The sequence below is a fragment of the Coregonus lavaretus genome (assembly GCF_964263955.1).
Source record: "Coregonus lavaretus genome assembly, chromosome: 6".
In the NCBI taxonomy this organism is placed as follows: Eukaryota; Metazoa; Chordata; class Actinopteri; order Salmoniformes; family Salmonidae; genus Coregonus; species Coregonus lavaretus.
This window is the reverse complement of record NC_139993.1, coordinates 10,050,051-10,070,574: the sequence shown is the minus strand read 5'-3', so window position 1 is coordinate 10,070,574 and position 20,524 is coordinate 10,050,051. Positions and strand designations below refer to the sequence as shown.

Below are 20,524 nucleotides of genomic sequence, written 5' to 3'. Positions count from 1 at the left end.
TGTCCTAATATGGCAACCATACATGCTACGGTGTGACAAGTGATGACAAAATAACTTTCTGACATGGCTGACTATGGAGTCCTGTTGGGACGGAATACATGTAATGGCCACAGTCTGCATAATATACAGCTAATGTGGGCACCCACTGCTATTACATTTTCATGTCAATTGCACAAATAATGCACACAATCCCACGCACACACAGGCATTCATACACCAAAGGTGGTGGCAGTAACTGCTAGAACAAACCCCAGGGCTACCACTAGAACATTGTGATTGCAGGTGGAAACTATGCTGGAATGGGGATGACAGGCAAGCAGCTCCTCTCACACTCCCACTCTGACGTTGTGGGCCTTAATTCTAATCCGATAGCATCCTCCCTTCTCTTTCCCCCTTATCTTTGCCTTTGCTGACCCTCCTCTCAGATCTGAAACAATTAATTTGAATAGGGAGATAGTTAATTTGAATAGGGAGATAGGGAGTTATCAGTTTGGAATACACAAGTGGGGTCATATAGTAGGGCTGCAGCCTAGGTCCTAGTAAAAAAACAATGGATGTACTGTAGGGGGGAATGAGGTAACAATAGAACACTGTGATGTAACAATTATCAAGGGATCCTTGTGAAAAATGCACTCTTGTTGATTCCAGTGGCATCAATGGTGACAACAGACTTCATGTCTTGTAAAGGGACTTGACACTCCAAAATGTCAGTTTGTCAGATGTTTTGAAACCTCAAAAGTGGTCATTTTTTCCCATATATCCACATCCCAGGCCATCTGTTTAGTAGATCCAGCTTTATGCCACAATACATGAATGGAAAAGATAGGCACCATTTAATTAGAGGTTTTGCTGCGGGGCTTATCTTTTCCGTTAATATAGGTTCGAGGCATAAAGCTGGATCTACACAACCGATGGTTTGGGACTTCGGTTCATTTTCACATTGACATCATGTGATTAATGCTAGCTTTAAGGAGACAGGTTAAAGAAGGATTTTTAAGCCTTGAGATAATTGAGTGCCTTTGAACGGGGTATGGTAGTCTGTGCCAGGCGCACTGGTTTGTATCAAGAACTGCAATGCTGCTGCCACTTTGTGTAGCCATTAGCGATGATGCTAATGACAAGTGTCTTTTGGTAGATGGAAAGGCTATCCCAAAAACCTTCTCAATTAAATGTTAACTACAAAGTAGCCTATGCCTACCTGATCATGATTATTTGCATCAACCCAGTGGCCATTTGTTTTGCAAACTCTGTGCGCTACAGAAACACCGCTAAACAAACAACAAGTCCCTAGCTGTTGCACACTTGAATTAAAGGTTAACTACACTCCAAAATAGAAATGTCTAAGATATTTTGTTCTGAGGCCCGAGGTGACGCCAAGGGCCGGTATACAGCCCTTGGAGGGAGTGATTGCTTTTATTAAACGGTTGCCAACATTTTCATGAAAAATATTATTTTAAGAAGTAAATTCGTTTTTGCGTTCTGATGTTGCTACCCAAGCGGGGTGGTCGTTAGTTATTATTTCATGTTTTGACCCAGTCGTTAATTCAAATAATTATATTCATTCGACGTTGCTATGCTAAACAAATCATTGGCATGTAGCTAGCTAGTAGAGATTAAATGATGATGAGAGACAAGAACCTCAATAAAGAATGATTTAATAAATATCCAATAGGCCTACATAGGCAACAACTATTATGGTTGGTGAGTCCGAGCTAACCAAGCTAGTTGGTGATGTTAATAGTAATGGCACACGAGTGGAAGAACTGTCCATGGTCCTGGCGCTGGTTGATGACAGCCAGTGCTTGCCTCTTCTTTGGCGGAGAATCGGAAGTCCCACACATCACTGCCAGCTAAAATGGCACTCCAGTGCTTTCTGTTCGCCATGTTAGGGGCTGCCAAAAACTCTTGAGTGAGCTCTCACACCGATGGCCACGCACATACATTATTTCCCATGCCTCCAGGCCCGATAACTTTAGCATTCTAAAGTTGCTGCCCAAGCGGGCTGGTCGTTAGTTATTTTCTCATGTTTTGGCCCAGTCGTTAATTCTAATCATTCTATTCATTCAACGTTGCTATGCTAAACAAATAATTGACATGTAGCTAGCTAGCAGAGATTCAATGATGATGAGAGACAAGAACTTCGATAAAAAATGATTTAATAAATATCCAAAAGGCCTACATAGGCCACATTCGCTGGTTAATGAATGAATGGAATTCTGAGTGTTTATGGTTTCCATGGTAAATTATTAGTTTCATGTTCGTTCTTGCGCTAGCTAGCCTACTGGCACAGGAGAAATCGCATTTGTCAAATGAAACATTGTTGCACAGGTCATAGAAGCAGACAGATAGGTTTATACAACCTCCAACTGTTGCAAACCATATAGTATCGTGGAAAAATAATCAGTAGATGTTTTTTTCCCAAGGGAGATTAAGTTGATGAATGTCCTGCCTGGGCTGCAGGACAGTGGAATTATGACATTAACACATCATGGTATTTTGCGGGAGTTATTGTCCCACAACTCCCGTATATCAACCAATCAGCATCCAGGATCCAAACAACCTGTTTTATAATGATCTACTAAGAGGTAGATACCTGGTAGATACTTCCAGTAGGTCTTAATAGCTGCTAATATACTGAAGAAAAATATAAAGGCAACATGCAACAATTTCAAAGATTTTACTGAGTTACAGTTCAGATAAAGGAAATCAGTCAATTAAAATAAATTCATTAGGCCCTAATCACAGATTTCACATGATAGGGAATACAGATATGCATCTGTTGGTCACAGATACTTTAAAAAAAAGGTAGGGGCGTGGATCAGAAAACCAGTCAGTATCTGGTGTGACCTCCATTTGCCTCATGCAGCACGTCACATCTCCTTCGCATAGAGTTAATAATGTTGGTGATTGTGGCCTGTGAAATGTTGCCCACTCTTCTTCAATGGCTGTGCGAAGTTGCTGGATATTGGCGGGAACTGGAACACGCTGTCGTACACGTTGATCCAGAGCATCCCAAACAGCTTAACATGTCTGGTGAGTATGCAGGCCATGGAAGAACTGGGACATTTTCAGCTTCCAGGAATTGTGTACAGATCCTTGCGACATGGGGCCGTGCATTATCATGCTGAAACATGAGGTAATGGCGGTGGATGAATGGCACGACAATGGGACTCAGGATCTTGTCACGGTATCAAATTGCCATCAATAAAATGCATTTGTGTTTGTTGTCCGTAGCTTATGTCTGCCCATACCATAACCCCACCGCCACCATGGGGCACTCTGTTCACAACGTTGACATCAGCAAACTGCTCGCCCACACGACGCCATACACGCTGTCTGCCATCTGCCCGGTACAGTTGAAACCGGGATTCATCCGTGAAGAACACACTTTTCCAGCGTGCCAGTGGCCATCGAAGGTGAGCATTTGCCCACTGAAGTCGGTTACGACGCCGAACTGCAGTCAGGTCAAGACCTTGGTGAGGACGACGAGCATGCAGATAGTTTCTGACAGAAATTATTTGGTTGCGCAAACCCACAGTTTCATCAGCTGTCCGGGTGGCTGGTCTCAGACGATTCCGCAGGTGATGAAGCCGGATGTGGAGGTCCTGGGCTGGCGTGGTTACACGGTCTGCGGTTCTGAGGTCGGTTGGACGTGCTGCCAAATTCTCTAAAACAACATTGGATGCGGTTTATGGTAGAGAAATTAACATTCAGTTCTCTGGCAACTGCGCTGGTGGACATTCCTGCAGTCAGCATGCCAATTGCACGCTCTCTCAAAACTTGACACATCTGTGGCATTGTGTTGTGTGACAAAACTACATTTTAGAGTGGCCTTTTATTGTCCCCAGCACAAGGGGCACCTGTGTAATGATCATGCTGTTTAATCAGCTTCTTGATATGCCACATCTGTCAGGTTGGTGGATTATCTCAGCAAAGGAGAAATGCTCACTAACAGGGATGTAAACAAATTTAGAGAAATAAGCTTTTTGTGCATATGGAACATTTCTGGGGTCTTTTATTTCAGCTCATGAAACATGGGACTAACACTTTACATGTTGCGTTTATATTTTTGTTCAGTATATTTCAGAGCACATAGTAGGATGTTAGATTACACCAAAACTTGGTCTGTGCCATTTACAGCAGTGTTAATCCTGGTCCTTGGGACCCAAAGGCATGCACATTTTTGTTTTTGCCCTAGCACTACACAAATCCACTAATCAAAGGTTTGAGGATGAGTTGATTAGTGGAATCAGGTGTGTAGTGCAAGGGCAAAGCAAAAAATGTCCAGCCCTATGGATCCCCACGACCAGGATTAAGAACACTGATCTACAATATGGTTTATTAACAGATTGATTAACAGATCAAGTTTCTAAAAGGAGGCCTGGATAAGCCCAGATGTGCCTTCAGTTATGGATAAATATACGTTATAAGACCAATAGGAACTGCAGGACGAATTAGAAAGAAGGTGTGTTTGCTGCCATTTACACCATGCAGATACTCATGCAAATTTTTGTGAACTCAGTGCGGTTCGCAATTTTTTTTTTTGTGCAGTGTGAATACTCCAAAGGAACTCAGACCCCTGAAAAGAGCACCCATATGGAAAGCCGTTTTAACATAAAACCTTTTTTTATATCAATAATTGAATTTCTTATATCAATTATTGCATTTTTTATATCCCCCAAAATATCTATTAATATAAAAATGTATTTTTTTTATATTCAAACATTTAATTATTTTATACTTTTTTATATCAATAAATAATGTTTGTATATCAATAATTCTATGATAATGACCTTCATGGGGGCAGGATCACATTTGCATGCTGCTACATAGGTTCTCTGCTCTGTATTTCTCCAAGTTAGGAGCGTTGCGTGACCCTGACCCTGTTGCTACAGCACATTATGTAGGCCTAAGCATAGCTATTCTGGCGCTGTTGAGAAGCAGCAGTGGATAGTATTTGGGGGGAGGAAAAAAAGTTTGTCTGCAGGGGGAATCAAACTCTCACACACACCGGTTTCTCCATTGAATCCTATTGGGAGTTATTGATATAAACATTTATAATTATTGATATAAACATTTCAATGAATACATGTTAAAACAGCTTTCCATAGCCCACAACGCGATCTCGAGAGGTTGTCTGAGTTCGGTTGGCTTGAATTCCGGTGTCCGCTTCCCTTTTTTAGGGCAATGTGAGCTCCTCAGGTTCGCTTGTCATTATTCCCGCACCACACAAGGCTACTGCAACACGGTTTCCCCTGACATAACCCTGACATTGGTACCACAAAAGAGAGATAATGCGCAGGTTCGCAAAGAAAACAAAACGTGCTGTTTTTGGATATTGATTAGCGATTGTCAATATGTGATCTATAGGCTAAGAGAGCTTCATAAGCTGTTTATTGGACAACATATTTGGTGAGAATCACAACATAGGATACAAAATCAATTCTAGCTCTTAAAGGAGCATTAGCCTACATTGTGTGTACAATTTTCAATTACAGCATTATTTCATCTGCAGTTATTCTTCTGCTATTTATTTTGTTACTAATAATATTTACAGTGCCTTCAGAAAGTATTCACACCATTTACTTTTTCCACATTTTGTTGTTACAGCCTGAATTTTAATTGATTACATATATTTTTTTATGTTGCTAGCCAACACACAATACCCCATAATGTCAAAGTGTAATGTCATTTTTACAAATGAATAAAACATGCTTTTTTTTTACCCAAGAGTTCACTAAAGAGGACTGTGAAAATACCCTCAAAGAGCTCGGTTCGGTGTTGATTCCAGTAGAAACCATGTTGTAGACCGATTTGTTACCTCATACATATAGAAAATACGTTAAACGGTACTTCCACCTTATAAGCTCATAGTGGGGAAAAAAAGTATTTAGTCAGCCACCAATTGTGCAAGTTCTCCCACTTAAAAAGAGGAGAGAGGCCTGTAATTTTCATCATAGGTACACGTCAACTATGACAGACAAATTGAGAAAAGAAAATCCAGAAAATCACATTGTAGGATTTTTAATGAATTTATTTGCAAATTATGGTGGAAAATAAGTATTTGGTCAATAACAAAAGTTTCTCAATACTTTGTTATATACCCTTTGTTGGCAATGACACAGGTCAAATGTTTTCTGTAAGTCTTCACAAGGTTTTCACAGACTGTTGCTGGTATTTTGGCCCATTCCTCCATGCAAATCTCCTCTAGAGCAGTGATGTTTTGGGGCTGTCGCTGGGCAACACAGACTTTCAACTCCCTCCAAAGATTTTCTATGGGGTTGAGATCTGGAGACTGGCTAGGCCACTCCAGGACCTTGAAATGCTTCTTACGAAGCCACTCCTTCGTTGCCCGGGCGGTGTGTTTGGGATCATTGTCATGCTGAAAGACCCAGCCACGTTTCATCTTCAATGCCCTTGCTGATGGAAGGAGGTTTTCACTCAAAATCTCACGATACATGGCCCCATTCATTCTTTCCTTTACACGGATCAGTCGTCCTTGTCCCTTTGCAGAAAAACAGCCCCAAAGCATGATGTTTCCACCCCCATGCTTCACAGTAGGTATGGTGTTCTTTGGATGCAACTCAGCATTCTTTGTCCTCCAAACACGACGAGTTGAGTTTTTACCAAAAAGTTCTATTTTGGTTTCATCTGACCATATGACATTCTCCCAATCCTCTTCTGGATCATCCAAATGCACTCTAGCAAACTTCAGACGGGCCTGGACATGTACTGGCTTAAGCAGGGGGACACGTCTGGCACTGCAGGATTTGAGTCCCTGGCGGCGTAGTGTTTTACTGATGGTAGGCTTTGTTACTTTGGTCCCAGCTCTCTGCAGGTCATTCACTAGGTCCCCCCGTGTGGTTCTGGGATTTTTGCTCACCGTTCTTGTGATCATTTTGACCCCACGGGGTGAGATCTTGCGTGGAGCCCCAGATTGAGGGAGATTATCAGTGGTCTTGTATGTCTTCCATTTCCTAATAATTGCTCCCACAGTTGATTTCTTCAAACCAAGCTGCTTACCTATTGCAGATTCAGTCTTCCCAGCCTGGTGCAGGTCTACAATTTTGTTTCTGGTGTCCTTTGACAGCTCTTTGGTCTTGGCCATAGTGGAGTTTGGAGTGTGACTGTTTGAGGTTGTGGACAGGTGTCTTTTATACTGATAACAAGTTCAAACAGGTGCCATTAATACAGGTAACGAGTGGAGGACAGAGGAGCCTCTTAAAGAAGAAGTTACAGGTCTGTGAGAGCCAGAAATCTTGCTTGTTTGTAGGTGACCAAATACTTATTTTCCACCATAATTTGCTAATAAATTCATAGAAAATCCTACAATGTGATTTTCTGGATTTTTTTTCCTCAATTTGTCTGTCATAGTTGACGTGTACCTATGATGAAAATTACAGGCCTCTCTCATCTTTTTAAGTGGGAGAACTTGCACAATTGGTGGCTGACTAAATACTTTTTTTCCCCACTGTAGCTGGGATTACTATGAAGGAAAACAGCCAAGAGGACACAAGTTGTGGTACCAAGAGAGTACAGGGCACAGATTTATAAATACCTACACAATGAAATGGCCAATCTCTGAATAGAGAGAGGATTTGGTTAGCCAATCTATTAGCACAAAAGTAAACTAAAAGTGATTTAAGGTACTGTTTAACTGATTTTCAATCATGTAAGCACGATGTAACATTTGCCCTTTTAAGGTACTGCTATATGGAGTGATATTAGTGTCAACATAAATTGAATCTGAATTGAATCATTTTGAATTATTTCAAAATGATTGAGATCAGATTCCATTCCTGTTGCCACTAAAATCCTTCCATATAGCAGTACCTTCCCTTTTAGTTATTTTCTACTTATGATGTAGGGTTAAGACCAAGTTACTACTCTCTCATACCCACCAGTTCCTCATCATTTGGCCTCGCAACTAGCTCTTAGGAAACTTTGCGGTATTTTGTTTTTGTATGTATTATTTTTGACATTATTAGCTCAGAAAGTGTTTTGTATCATTACATACAGCCGGGAAAAACTATTGGATATCAGAGCGGCGGTAACTCACCAGCATTACGACCAGGAATACGACTTCCCGAAGCAGATCCTTTGTTTGCTCTCCCCAGGGCAATTGAACTGATTCCAGCGGCTGACCCAAAACATCGCCGGCGGAGGAGAGGCACTCGGATACACCGTTTCCAAGTATACTACTCGCTAATGTTCAGATTTGGATAACAAGGTCGACAAGCTCAGGGCAAGGATTTCTTTCCAGAGAGACATCAAGGCCTGTAACATACTTTGTTTCACAGAAACATGGCTCACTGGTGATATTCTGTCGAAATCGGTCCAGCCAGGTCGGTTCTCAGTTCATCGCGCAGACAGAAATAAATATCTCTCCGGGAAGCATAAGGGAGGAGGTGTGTGTTTCATGATTAACGCTTTGAGGATAACACAGTGCCACCGACGAGGCCCACTACCAAGGACTGTGGCCTCTCCTCAGTGGCCGACGTGAGTAAGACATTTAAGCATGTTAACCCCCGCAAGGCTGCCGGCCCAGACGGCATCCCTAGCCGCGTCCTCAGAGCATGCGCAGACCAGCTGGCTGGTGTGTTTACAGACATATTCAATCTCTCCCTTTCCCAGTCTGCTGTCCCCACATGCTTCAAGATGGCCACCATTGTTCCTGTACCCAAGAAAGCAAAGGTAGCTGAACTAAATGACAATCACCCCATAGCACTCACCTCTGTCATCATGAAGTGCTTTGAGAGACTAGTCAAGGATCATATCACCTCTACCTAACCTGTCACCCTAGACCCACTTCAATTTGCTTACTGCCCCAATAGATCCACAGACGATGCAATCGCCATCACACTGCACACTGCCCTATCCCATCTGGACAAGAGGAATACCTATGTAAGAATGCTGTTCATTGACTATAGCTCAGCATTCAACACCATAGTACCCTCCAAGCTCATCATTAAGCTCGAGGCACTGGGTCTGAACCCCGCCCTGTGCAACTGGGTCCTGGACTTGTTGATGGGCCGCCCCCAGGTGGTAAAGGTAGAAAACAACATCTCCACTTTGCTGATCCTCAACACTGGGGCCCCACAAGGGTGCGTGCTCAGCCCCCTCCTGTACTCCCTGTTCACCCATGACTGCGTAGCCAAGCATGCCTCCAACTCAATCATCAAGTTTGCAGACGACACAACAGTAGTAGGCTTGATTACCAACAATGACGAGACAGCCTACAGGGAGGAGGTGAGGGCTCTGGGAGTGTGTTGCCAGGAGAATAACCTCTCACTCAACGTCAACAAAACAAAGGAGATTATCGTGGACTTCAGGAAACAGCAGAGGGTGCACCCCCCCTATCCACATCGACGGGACCGCAGTGGAGAAGGTGGAAAGCTTCAAGTTCCTTGGCGTACACATCACTGACAAACTGAAATGGTCCACCCACGCAGACAGTGTGGTGAAGAAGGCGCAACAGACTCTCTTCAACCTCAGGAGGCTGAAAAAATGTGGCTTGGCACCTAAAACCCTCACAAACTTTTACAGACAATTGAGAGCATCATGTCGGGCTGTATCACCGCCTGGTACGGCAACTGCACCGCCCGCAACCGCAGGGCTCTCCAGAGGGTGGTGCGGTCTGCCGGACGCATTACCGGGGGCAAACTACCCGCCCTCCAGGACACCTACAGCACCCGATGTCACAGGAAGGCCAAAAAGATTATCAAGGACATCAACCACCCGAGCCACTGCCTGTTCACCCCTCTATCATCCAGAAGGTGAGGTCAGTACAGGTGCATCAAAGCTGGGACCGAGAGAATGAAAAACAGCTTCTATCTCAAGGCCATCAGACTGTTAAATAGCCATCACTAGCACATTAGAGGCTGCTGCTGCCTATTTGAAATCACTGGCCACTTTAAGAAATGGAACACTAGTCACTTTAATAATGTTTACATATCTTGAATTACTCATCTCATATGTATATACTGTATTCTATTCTATAATATTCTACTGTATCTAAGTCCATGCCGCTCTTGTCACGGTTCAGACAGACGACCAGAGGACCACAATTGCGTCACACCAGAAAGTTTATTAAACTTAAGGGAAAAGGGAAGTAGGGAGTGAATGAAGGCTCCAGGGGTAACAGGGATCCCGTCCAATGCGCTGGGTCTGTGCCCCCCCCAGTGGCAGCGATGCGTCCTATGAAGCCGGTGGTGGGTGGTCCAGAAGTCCTGGGGGGGGGAGACACAGACACAACAGGGCGGAATGAAACCAGGCAGCAGTACAGTTCAAGGGAAATCCAAAATACGTAGTAGCAAGGCAGAAGGCTGGTCAGAGTTACCGGGATTGAAGAGTAGTCAGGAGTCGTAATGGCAGAAGCAGGTCTGGATCTCCTGAGGCAGAAGAGTATCCAAAAAACAGGCAGGTCCGGGGTCACAAAACCAGGGTGAGCCAGAAGCGCGAGCAAACAGGTTCCGGGTGTGAGCTTTGCAGACGATCTGACACCGGAGAGCTGAAAGACAGGGCCTTAAATACTGGGAGAGGTAGTGGGTAATGCAGCGCAGCTGGCAGAGTAATTAGAGCAGAGCAGAGCAGGGACAGGTGGAGCTAGTTAGGCTGAGTAGAGAGAGTGGTGAGCAGAGTGGAAGAAAATAAAGGTGGTAACCCGGTGGAGTGAGAGGCCCATGACAGAACCCCCCCCCCAAGGGACGGCCCCAGAAGTCCCAAGAGCAACACCACGCCGGGCGGGAGGAGGGGAGCCGGAGGAGGGCTAGAACTCCTCCGAACGGTCCGAGTGAACGTCCTCATCCTCGGAGGAAGCCGGAGGGCCGTGGTCGGGAGATGGGACAGGTCCCGAGACAGGATCAGGCACAGGACAGGAAGCCGAGCGGGCCGGACGGTTAGGGACCCCTCTGGGGCGGCCCCTACGGATTGCAGGTTGATCAGGATGCCGTTGGTGGAAAGCGGTGATGAGAGTCCTATCCACAATCCGACTAGCTGGCACCCAGGTCCTCTCCTCAGGTCCATAGCCCTCCCAGTCAATGAGGTACTGGAGACCCCTACCCCTCCATCTGGACCGAAGCAGGCGGCGGACGGTGTAAACCAGACCACCATCGACGAGCCGTGGAGGAGGAGGACCAGGCGCAGCAGGGACCAGCGGACTCTCATGGATGGGCTTAATCTTAGACACATGGAAAGTGGGGTGCACCCTCAGGGAATTAGGCAGTTGGAGCCGGACAGCAGTTGGGCTAATCACTCTTATGATAGGGAATGGGCCAATGAACCGAGGTGCCAGCTTCTGCGACTCCACCCTGAGTGGCAGGTTCTTCGATGACAACCACACCCTTTGACCAACATGGTAGGTGGGAGCAGGAATTCTCCGACGGTTGGCCCCGGTAGTGTAGCTGGCAACGGATCTGAGGAGTGTGGCTCGGGCTTGTGACCAGGTGCGGCGACATCGACGGGCAAAAGCAAGTGCAGATGGGCAAGTAACCTCCTCTTCCTGGCTGGCAAATAGAGGAGGCTGGTATCCATAAACACATTGGAAAGGGGACATACCGATGGCAGAGCAGGTCAGAGAATTGTGTGCGTACTCCACCCATGTCAATTGCTGCGACCAGGAGTGGGGGTTGCGTGAAGTCATGCATCGCAGTGCCTTCTCGAGCTCCTGATTAGCCCGCTCTGACTGCCCATTGGATTGGGGATGGAATCCGGAAGTCAGACTGACTGTGGCTCCCAGCAGGTGACAGAACTCCTTCCAAAAAGCGGAGGAGAATTGTGGGCCACGGTCAGAAACTACATCCTTTGGCAGTCCGTGGATCCGGAAGACGTGTTCCAGGACCACCTGGGCGGTCTCCTTGGCGGTTGGGAGCTTGGGGAGGGGAATGAAGTGTGCCATCTTGCTGAAACGGTCAACGATGGTGAGAATGACGGTCATGCCACTTGAAGGGGGCAGCCCCGTGACAAAGTCAAGGGCGATGTGAGACCAGGGACGTCTGGGCACAGGCAGGGGCTGCAGCAATCCGGCTGGGGGCTGGCAGGACGACTTGTGTTGGTTGCAGATGGGGCAGGCTTGGACGAATTCCCGTACATCCTTCCTCAGAGAGGGCCACCAGAACCTCTGGGCGAGCAGGTTGTAAGTGCGGGTGGAGCCAGGGTGACAAGCTAGGCGGGAGTCATGTCCCCACTGAACGACCTGGGACCTCAGGTCTTCGGGGACAAAAAGGCGGTCAGCTGGGCAAGTGCTGGGACCTGGCTGGTTACGGAGAGCCTCCAGCACCTGTTCCTCAACAGCCCAGGTCAGAGCTGCAACGATGCAGGGACTTGGCAGAATCGACACAGGGTCCTTGGAGGGGGTGTCATCCTTCTGGAATTGACGGGAGAGGGCGTCTGGCTTGGTGTTGCGTGATCCAGGCCGGTATGACAGAGTGAAATTAAACCTGGTGAAGAACAGGGCCCAGCGGGACTGCCTGGAGTTCAACCGTTTGGCCGTGCGGATGTACTCCAAGTTCTTATGATCGGTCCAAACGAGAAATGGAATGGTGGACCCCTCCAGCCAGTGACGCCACTCCTCCAAGGCAAGCTTCACAGCCAGCAGCTCACGGTTCCCTATGTCGTAATTGCACTCAGAGGGGGACAACCGACGTGAGAAAAAGGCACAGGGATGGAGCTTCCTATCCTCCGCAGCCCACTGAGAAATCACAGCACCAACTCCCACATCCGAGGCGTCCACCTCCACAATGAATTGCCGGTCCACATCAGGCATCTGGAGGATGGGAGCGGAGGTGAACCTCACCTTGAGGGTACTGAAGGCTTTGTCGGCTGCTGGGGTCCAGGTGAAGGGTTGCTTGGTGCTGGTTAGAGCAGTGAGAGGGGCAGCAACGGTACTGTAGTTCCGGATAAACTTCCTATAGAAGTTAGCAAACCCCAGAAACTGTTGCAGCTTCTTTCTGTTCTCCGGAACAGGCCATGAAGTGACTGCTGATACTTTGGCAGGATCCATTTGGATACTTCCCTCTGCCACTATGTACCCCAGGAAGGCCACTGTCTTGACGTGAAACTCACATTTCTCTGCCTTGGCGTAGAGGGAATTCTCCAGAAGACGATGAAGGACTTGCTGGACATGGCGGGTGTGTTCAGACAGGTTTCTGGAGTAGATTAAGATGTCATCCAGGTAAACGAAGACAAACTTGTTTAACATGTCCCGCAGAACATCATTCACTAGAGCCTGGAACACAGCAGGAGCATTGGTGAGGCCAAAAGGCATAACCAGATACTCGTAGTGGCCTGTTGGTGTATTGAATGCGGTTTTCCATTCATCTCCCTCCCGGATCCGCACTAGGTGGTAAGCGTTTCTGAGATCCAACTTGGTAAAAACAGTGGCTCCCTGGAGCAACTCAAAAGCAGAGGTGAGCAGAGGCAGAGGGTAACGGTTCTTCACTGTGATGTCGTTGAGTCCCCTGTAGTCGATGCAGGGGCGAAGAGATCCGTCCTTCTTCCCCACAAAGAAGAAGCCAGCACCAGCAGGAGATGAAGATGAACGGATTAATCCTGCGGACAGAGAGCCATTGATGTAGTCCTCCATGGACTTTCTTTCAGGAGCAGACAACGAATAAAGACGACCCTTTGGAGGAGCTGTTCCAGGGAGGAGGTCGATGGCACAGTCGTACGGTCGGTGAGGGGGCAGAGATGTGGCTCTTGCTTTGTTAAACACCTCTCTGAGACCATGGTAGCATTCTGGGACATTGGAGAGGTCAGGAGCGGAGTTAGTAGGTACTGGCCGAGGGGGTAGTGCGGCAGCAAGCAGGCAGGTTCGGTGGCAGTCCTCTCCCCACTCCCTGATCACCCCGGTCACCCAGTCGAGCTGAGGGTTGTGCCGGCGGAGCCATGGGTAACCCAGGATGAGGGGTTGGCCTGGAGAGGGGAGCAGGTGAAACTGGATAGTTTCTTGATGGTTTCCGGACAGACCCATCGAGACCGGGGCCGTGACATGAGTGACCGATCCGAGTAAGTGTCCGTCCAGTGCCCGGGCAGGAATAGGAGGTGTCAAACGGAGGTTCTCCAGTCCCAGTTGGCGTGCCAGCTTGATGTCCATTATGTTGGCTTCGGCGCCAGAATCCACCAGAGCAGCCAGGGTGTGAGTTGAGTCAGAGAGGCGGAGGTGAACTTGCAGCAGGGGTTTGCGGTCGGAGGACTGGATGGTCATTGAACTCAACCGGACTCCCCCTATGCCCGGTGAGCTTCGGCCCTTTAAAGGGCAGGTTACCACACGATGTCCCTCACCTCCACAATAGAGGCAGAGGTTTGAGGTGAAGCGGCGCTGGCGCTCTGCAGGAGTGAGGGAGGCTCGCCCAATCTCCATAGGCTCAGACTGATCAAGCTGACCTGGGTGAGTGGCAGTAGATGACAGGAGCCCAGTCGGATCTCTCCGAATGCCGGTAGTAGGTGGACCTTGGCGCCCCCTCTCACGACGACGGGTCTATATCCTTCTGTCGATCCTGACAGTCAGTGCGATGGCTTCATCAAGAGTGGAAGGCAGTTCATGGGAGACCAACTCGTCCTTGATATAGTCAGCCAAACTATGGAAGAACGCGTCCACCAACGATGGTGTGTTCCAAGAACTTCGTCTAGCCAGGGTTCGGAAGTCGATGGAATGGTCTGCGACTGTACGTCTGCCTTGTCGAATACTGAACAGTTCACGAGACGCCTCTGCGGTGGGTGAATCCAGGTCAAACACCTTCAGCATCTCCTCAGCAAACAGGTCGAAGGTTGCACATGCGGGGGTTTGACGTTCGAACTCTGCTGTTCCCCAGAGTCGAGCTCGGCCCGTCAGGTGAGTGATGGCATACCCAACTTTAGCCCCCTCCGTGGCGAAGGTCCTTGGCTGCAAGGAGAACTGAAGTCGGCAGCTAGTCAGGAATGGCCGGACCTGGGTTGAATCGCCGTTGAACCGCTCGGGGTTTCCAATCTTGGGTTCCGGAGCAGCGGCTGCAATGACCGGGGCAGGTAACTCGGGGGCTGGGCTGGTGGGCAGACTGGCTGGGGTAAGGTTGGTGAGGAGTTGAATGATCATGGCGAGTTGTTGTTGCTGCTGCTGGAACTGCTGCTCATGCTCATCGGTTTCCATGTCGGGGAAAGTGTGCGCTGAGTCCATAATGGTCAGATCGTACTGTCACGGTTCAGACAGACGACCAGAGGACCACAATTGCGTCACACCAGAAAGTTTATTAAACTTAAGGGAAAAGGGAAGTAGGGAGTGAATGAAGGCTCCAGGGGTAACAGGGATCCCGTCCAATGCGCTGGGTCTGTGCCCCCCCCAGTGGCAGCGATGCGTCCTATGAAGCCGGTGGTGGGTGGTCCAGAAGTCCTGGGGGGGGGAGACACAGACACAACAGGGCGGAATGAAACCAGGCAGCAGTACAGTTCAAGGGAAATCCAAAATACGTAGTAGCAAGGCAGAAGGCTGGTCAGAGTTACCGGGATTGAAGAGTAGTCAGGAGTCGTAATGGCAGAAGCAGGTCTGGATCTCCTGAGGCAGAAGAGTATCCAAAAAACAGGCAGGTCCGGGGTCACAAAACCAGGGTGAGCCAGAAGCGCGAGCAAACAGGTTCCGGGTGTGAGCTTTGCAGACGATCTGACACCGGAGAGCTGAAAGACAGGGCCTTAAATACTGGGAGAGGTAGTGGGTAATGCAGCGCAGCTGGCAGAGTAATTAGAGCAGAGCAGAGCAGGGACAGGTGGAGCTAGTTAGGCTGAGTAGAGAGAGTGGTGAGCAGAGTGGAAGAAAATAAAGGTGGTAACCCGGTGGAGTGAGAGGCCCATGACAGCTCTGTCATTGCTTGTCCATATGTACAGTATATATTCTTAAATTCCATTTCTTACTTAGATTTGTGTGTATTAGGTATATGTTGTGAAATTATTAGATATTACTTGTTAGATATTACTGCACTGTCGGAGCTAGAAGCACAAGCATTTCGCTACACCCGCAATAACATCTGCTAAACACGTGTATGTGACAAATAAAATTTGATTTGATTTGATTCCCCAGCCCCCCTTAGGAGGTGAACGGTTAACTTGATCCCCCGGAGAAGCTTGGGGAGACGTGCATGTTTGAAGGTCAACAGACCCCGCTCTCATGTCTTCTTTACACACCCGTCACACACACACACACTGGCCCCCAAGCAGTTCATGCAAACCTGCAGTTATGAGTCATGTAAATCACGGCGTGCAGATTCCTCATAGCTATGTTTAGCACCAGGTTGGCCCCCCACAGGAAAAAGCATTTCTCCTTTTAAAATTTTCCCACCTTTAACATTCCTATCCTGCGTGTTTCGAGGGGCGTGTGTGTGCGTGTGCCTGCGTGTGTGTGTAGGGATGCGTGCGTGTGTGTGTAGGGATGCAGGGTGCTGCTGTGTGTACCTATGTGTGTTTGCATGCATTTATATGAATGTGTGTTTCAGGAAGCATGTTGGGATGTGTGTGTTACTGTGTGTTTTGGCGTGTGTGTCATTGTGTTTGTTTCCTCTTAACTCACACTGACCCAACTCCCAGGAAAACACTGACCCAACTCCCAGGAAACACTACACGTGGTAACAGCTTTATCCGTGGCATTTGGGAAGAGGTGGACGTGACTGCTCCTCTGTTTGTTTTCCGAACCACACTCTTATCTGCATGGAGTAAATAGCAACAAACACACATACTTCCTCATTCCTCCCCCCTATTTGCCTAACGAGGTTCATTTAGCCACAACTGAAGGTGAATCTGGTACAAATGGTTTGAACCTAAATTCAACCCTGTTTCGCTCCCAGACCTCACATCACTGATAATCCTTTTCTGCACAGTCAGGGTCATGTCATACACTACAAAAGTATGTGGACACCCCTTCAAATTAGTGGATTCAGCTATTCCAGCCACACCCGTTGCTGACAGGTGTATAAAATCGAGCTCACAGCCAAGCAATCTCCATAGACAAACATTGGCAGTAGAATGGCCTGTACTGAAGAGCTCAGTGACTTTCAACGTGGCACCGTCACAGGATGCCACCTTTCCAACAAGTCAGTTCGTCAAATTTCTGCCCTGCTAGAGCTGCCCCGGTCAACTGTAAGTGCTGTTATAGTGAAGTGGAAATGTCTAGGAGCAACATAGGCTCAGCCGCGAAGTAGTAAGCCACACAAGCTCACAGAAGGGACCGCCGAATGCTGAAGCGTGTAGCGTGTAAAGATAATCTGTCCTCGGTTGCAACACTCACTACTGAGTTCCAATCTGCCTCTGGAAGCAATGTCAGCACAATAACTGTTCATCGGAAGCTTCATAAAATGGGTTTCCATGGCCGAGCAGCTGCACACAAGCCTAAGATCACCATGCGCAATGCCAAGCGTCGGCTGGAGTGGTGTAAAGCTTGCCGCCATTGAACTCTGGAGCATTGGAAGCGCGTTCTCTGGAGTGATGAATCATGCTTCACCATCTGGCAGTCTGATAGACAAATCTGGGTTTGGCGGATGCCAGGAGAACGCTACCTGCCGAATGCATATTGCCAACTGTAAAGTTTGGTGGAGGAGGAATAATGGTCTGGGGCTGTTTTTCATGGTTCAGGCTAGGCCCCTTAGTTCCAGTGAAGGGAAATCTTAATGCCACAGCATACAATGACATTCTAGACGATTCTGTGCTTCCAACTTTGTGGCAACAGTTTGGGCAAGGCCCTTTCCTGGTTCAGCATGATTTTGGAATGAGATGTTTGACGAGCAGGTGTTCACATACCTTTGGCCATGTAGTGTATTTCAGAAATATATTTAATTACAAAGGTTATTGTTTGATGATATTTGCTATTGCTAATGAAACTTGGTGCTTCGTTTCCCTGTGAGAAAGGTTGTCAAATTAACAATGTACCTTGCTGCAGCAAGGCATTTTGAAAAAAGAAATGTTTTGATGCACAGAACTGTAGGTATTCTCAGCTTAATTTTAAAAAGGTTCTTATTCCATGTGTTTTTCCATTCTATTCGCACCTTTTGCTGTTTTATGAGGGGATTGGTTCTATGTTCTTTGACAAATCAAGATGGGGGAATTAAATTAAATTACATTTTAACGTAATTTCTGAATGAATTAATGAATTATTTTTCCCCAGAGTGGAAATTGGAAAAATGTGGATCATTTATTGATGTCACACATGACTTGTATTGTCTCGTAGGAACACGGAGGAATCCTGAGGATTTTCCCAGAGGGCAAGGCACAGTTCGCCGACATAGAGCCCAAGTTCGACCGCCTGCTCTTCTTCTGGTCGGACCGGCGGAACCCCCATGAGGTGCGGCCAGCTTACCACACCAGGTAGAGTGATCTCTTAGCCTGACCTCTGACCTTTTGACCCCAGAGAAAATGTCATAACCCTGACCTTGGATCTAGGGTCTTCTGCTTGTCTTCCATCACAATCCCACACTTCCTGTTTTGTGTTGCTTATTGTAATGTCATTTAAGTAAAGCATCTGTCACAGGCCATTTTGAGAACTTGGCTGAAGTGTGAATGGTGACATACTTTACATTAGGTTAATGCATGCCTTGATCTATGAACATACATCGTTGTAAAGTGCTACCACATTAAGCAACACCACCAACACTATCCAGCTGTAATATATATGGAAGTGCTCAATACTGTTAGAATAGTAGGACCGTGACAAATGGTTGGGTAGTGATGGTGTTACCTATAATGTGAATTATTGTATGTTAGATGACCTCTCTGTTTCCGTTGTCTCACTCTCTGTCTAGGTATGCCATAACAGTATGGTATTTTGATGCCGATGAACGAGCTCAGGCCAAGGAGAAATACCTAACAAGTAAGATGGAGTCCTGGGCACGTATTCATAAAACGTCTCAAAGTAGGAGTGCTGATCTAGGATCAGTTTTTTTCTTTTGGATCATAATGAATAAGATAAAATGATCCTAGATCAGCACTTGATCCTAGATCAGCACTGTGAGACTGAGAGGAGTTATGAATATAGGGCCATAGTGATCATCATAAGACATAATAATTTATATGAAGTCATTAGAAATAAGAATTTGTTCTTAACTGGTTGAATAAAAATGAATAAAATGAACTCCCCCGCTCTCCCTCCTTCTCTATTCCGGCCTATAGGTGCAGGAGAAAAGGGAGTAAAGGTGGAATTGAACAAGCTGTCAGATCTGAGCTAATATGAGAGAAGCGGTTGGTCCTGAGGCGTCACTTCCATCACCTGCTGCTGCTGCTGCTGCTGCTGTGGCCAGATGAGGAAAGAGGGAGGGAGGGAGATGGCAGGATGAAGAGGAGGGAGACGAAAGAAACCGACTCGGACTAGTCAGCTTTCTTTACACTTACTATCCAAAGTTGACACACACGCAACACACAACACACACACAGACCCTGAATGTGATGTCATTGCGCTGCAAGGACTCATCATTTTTTGCCAAGTTTCTGTTTTTGCTTGTTGCTTTGATTTTTTGGCTTTATTATGTGAAGAATGCCAGTGTAAAAATGAGCTATGGAGAAGAAGAAAAAAGGAAGGAGTGAGCCGAATGCAAAAAAAAATATTATTGTGAAATTTGGGGTGATGAAAGAAGTGTACCCATATGTACTTATCTGCCAGACGGTATGTCATGGTCTCCATTGGATGGATCTCTCACTGTTAAGAAGAAAAAAAAGGTACAAAAGACTGTGTATGATATCCCTTGACAGGAGGTTGTGACACACTGTCCTGCTATTGCCTGATGCACACTATAGGGCCGACTCAAACCGTACTTAGCTGATTTGGATACTTTCTTTTAGCACGATCCTTTGCAGCACGGTTCTAGTAAATGAGGATGATGCATAACCACGCCAGACCAGTACAGTACAACTAGTCTCGGACCGGCTTGGCTTAGTAGTTTGAAAAGGCTATTAATAGCATAAGCTGCACTGACTCTAATAAGATAGAAGTTTTCACGTTTGTGCAAACGGCAGTAGTGATTTTCACATTGCAGGCGTATGTTGATTGCGGTGCTGTTCTGCTGCTCCTCTTTCTCTGTGTCCTGGCACCCATTGCTTGGTAACTGGGTCCTGTTCATTAGGCACCAAACAGAAGAAAATGGACTGAAACAGGGAGGGACTGACATGCTCGTTCTCCGTTACAAAACATTTAAAAACGTGTTCTTTGCGTCCCATAATGAACACGGATCAGTGATCTGTCTGTTGTTGCAGACGTAATATCACTGTTGTCTTAAAAACCAAAAAATGACACCTAGTTCTATTAGCCTTGCAACGACCTTGCAGCTCTGAAGTTTAATAATGAATAAAAAGGCGGGTTTTGTAAGTGCAGTTTAAGTCTGCGGCTGTATTGTCTCGTCATTACAGCGTGTGTGGTGTGTGTGTGTGTGTATCTGCACGTATGCATTTGTGCGATTCCTTCTCTAACCACTGAGCCGAGGTTGAAAGTGAGTGAGAGAGACTGTAATAATACAGTCATGACTATTCTCTCTGGCTATACACCATCGCCGTCATGTGGTCACAAACACCATAAAGGCATAAT

At 46.9% G+C, this 20,524-nt stretch overlaps 1 protein-coding gene across 1 annotated transcript in view; it reads left to right on the top strand.

Annotated features, from left to right (window-relative positions):
- The window catches only part of LOC311130944 (egl nine homolog 1-like), a 37,578-nt gene extending 17,261 nt beyond the window's left edge, over positions 1–20,317 (top strand). Inside the window, exons 3-5 of the mRNA XM_084163767.1 lie at positions 18,182–18,318; positions 18,753–18,820; positions 19,120–20,317. Coding sequence (XP_084019893.1) covers positions 18,182–18,318; positions 18,753–18,820; positions 19,120–19,175 — 261 coding nt within the window. The 3' untranslated portion in view covers positions 19,176–20,317. The remainder of the gene's footprint in view (positions 1–18,181; positions 18,319–18,752; positions 18,821–19,119) is intronic.
- The last annotated feature ends 207 nt before the right edge of the window (positions 20,318–20,524 follow it).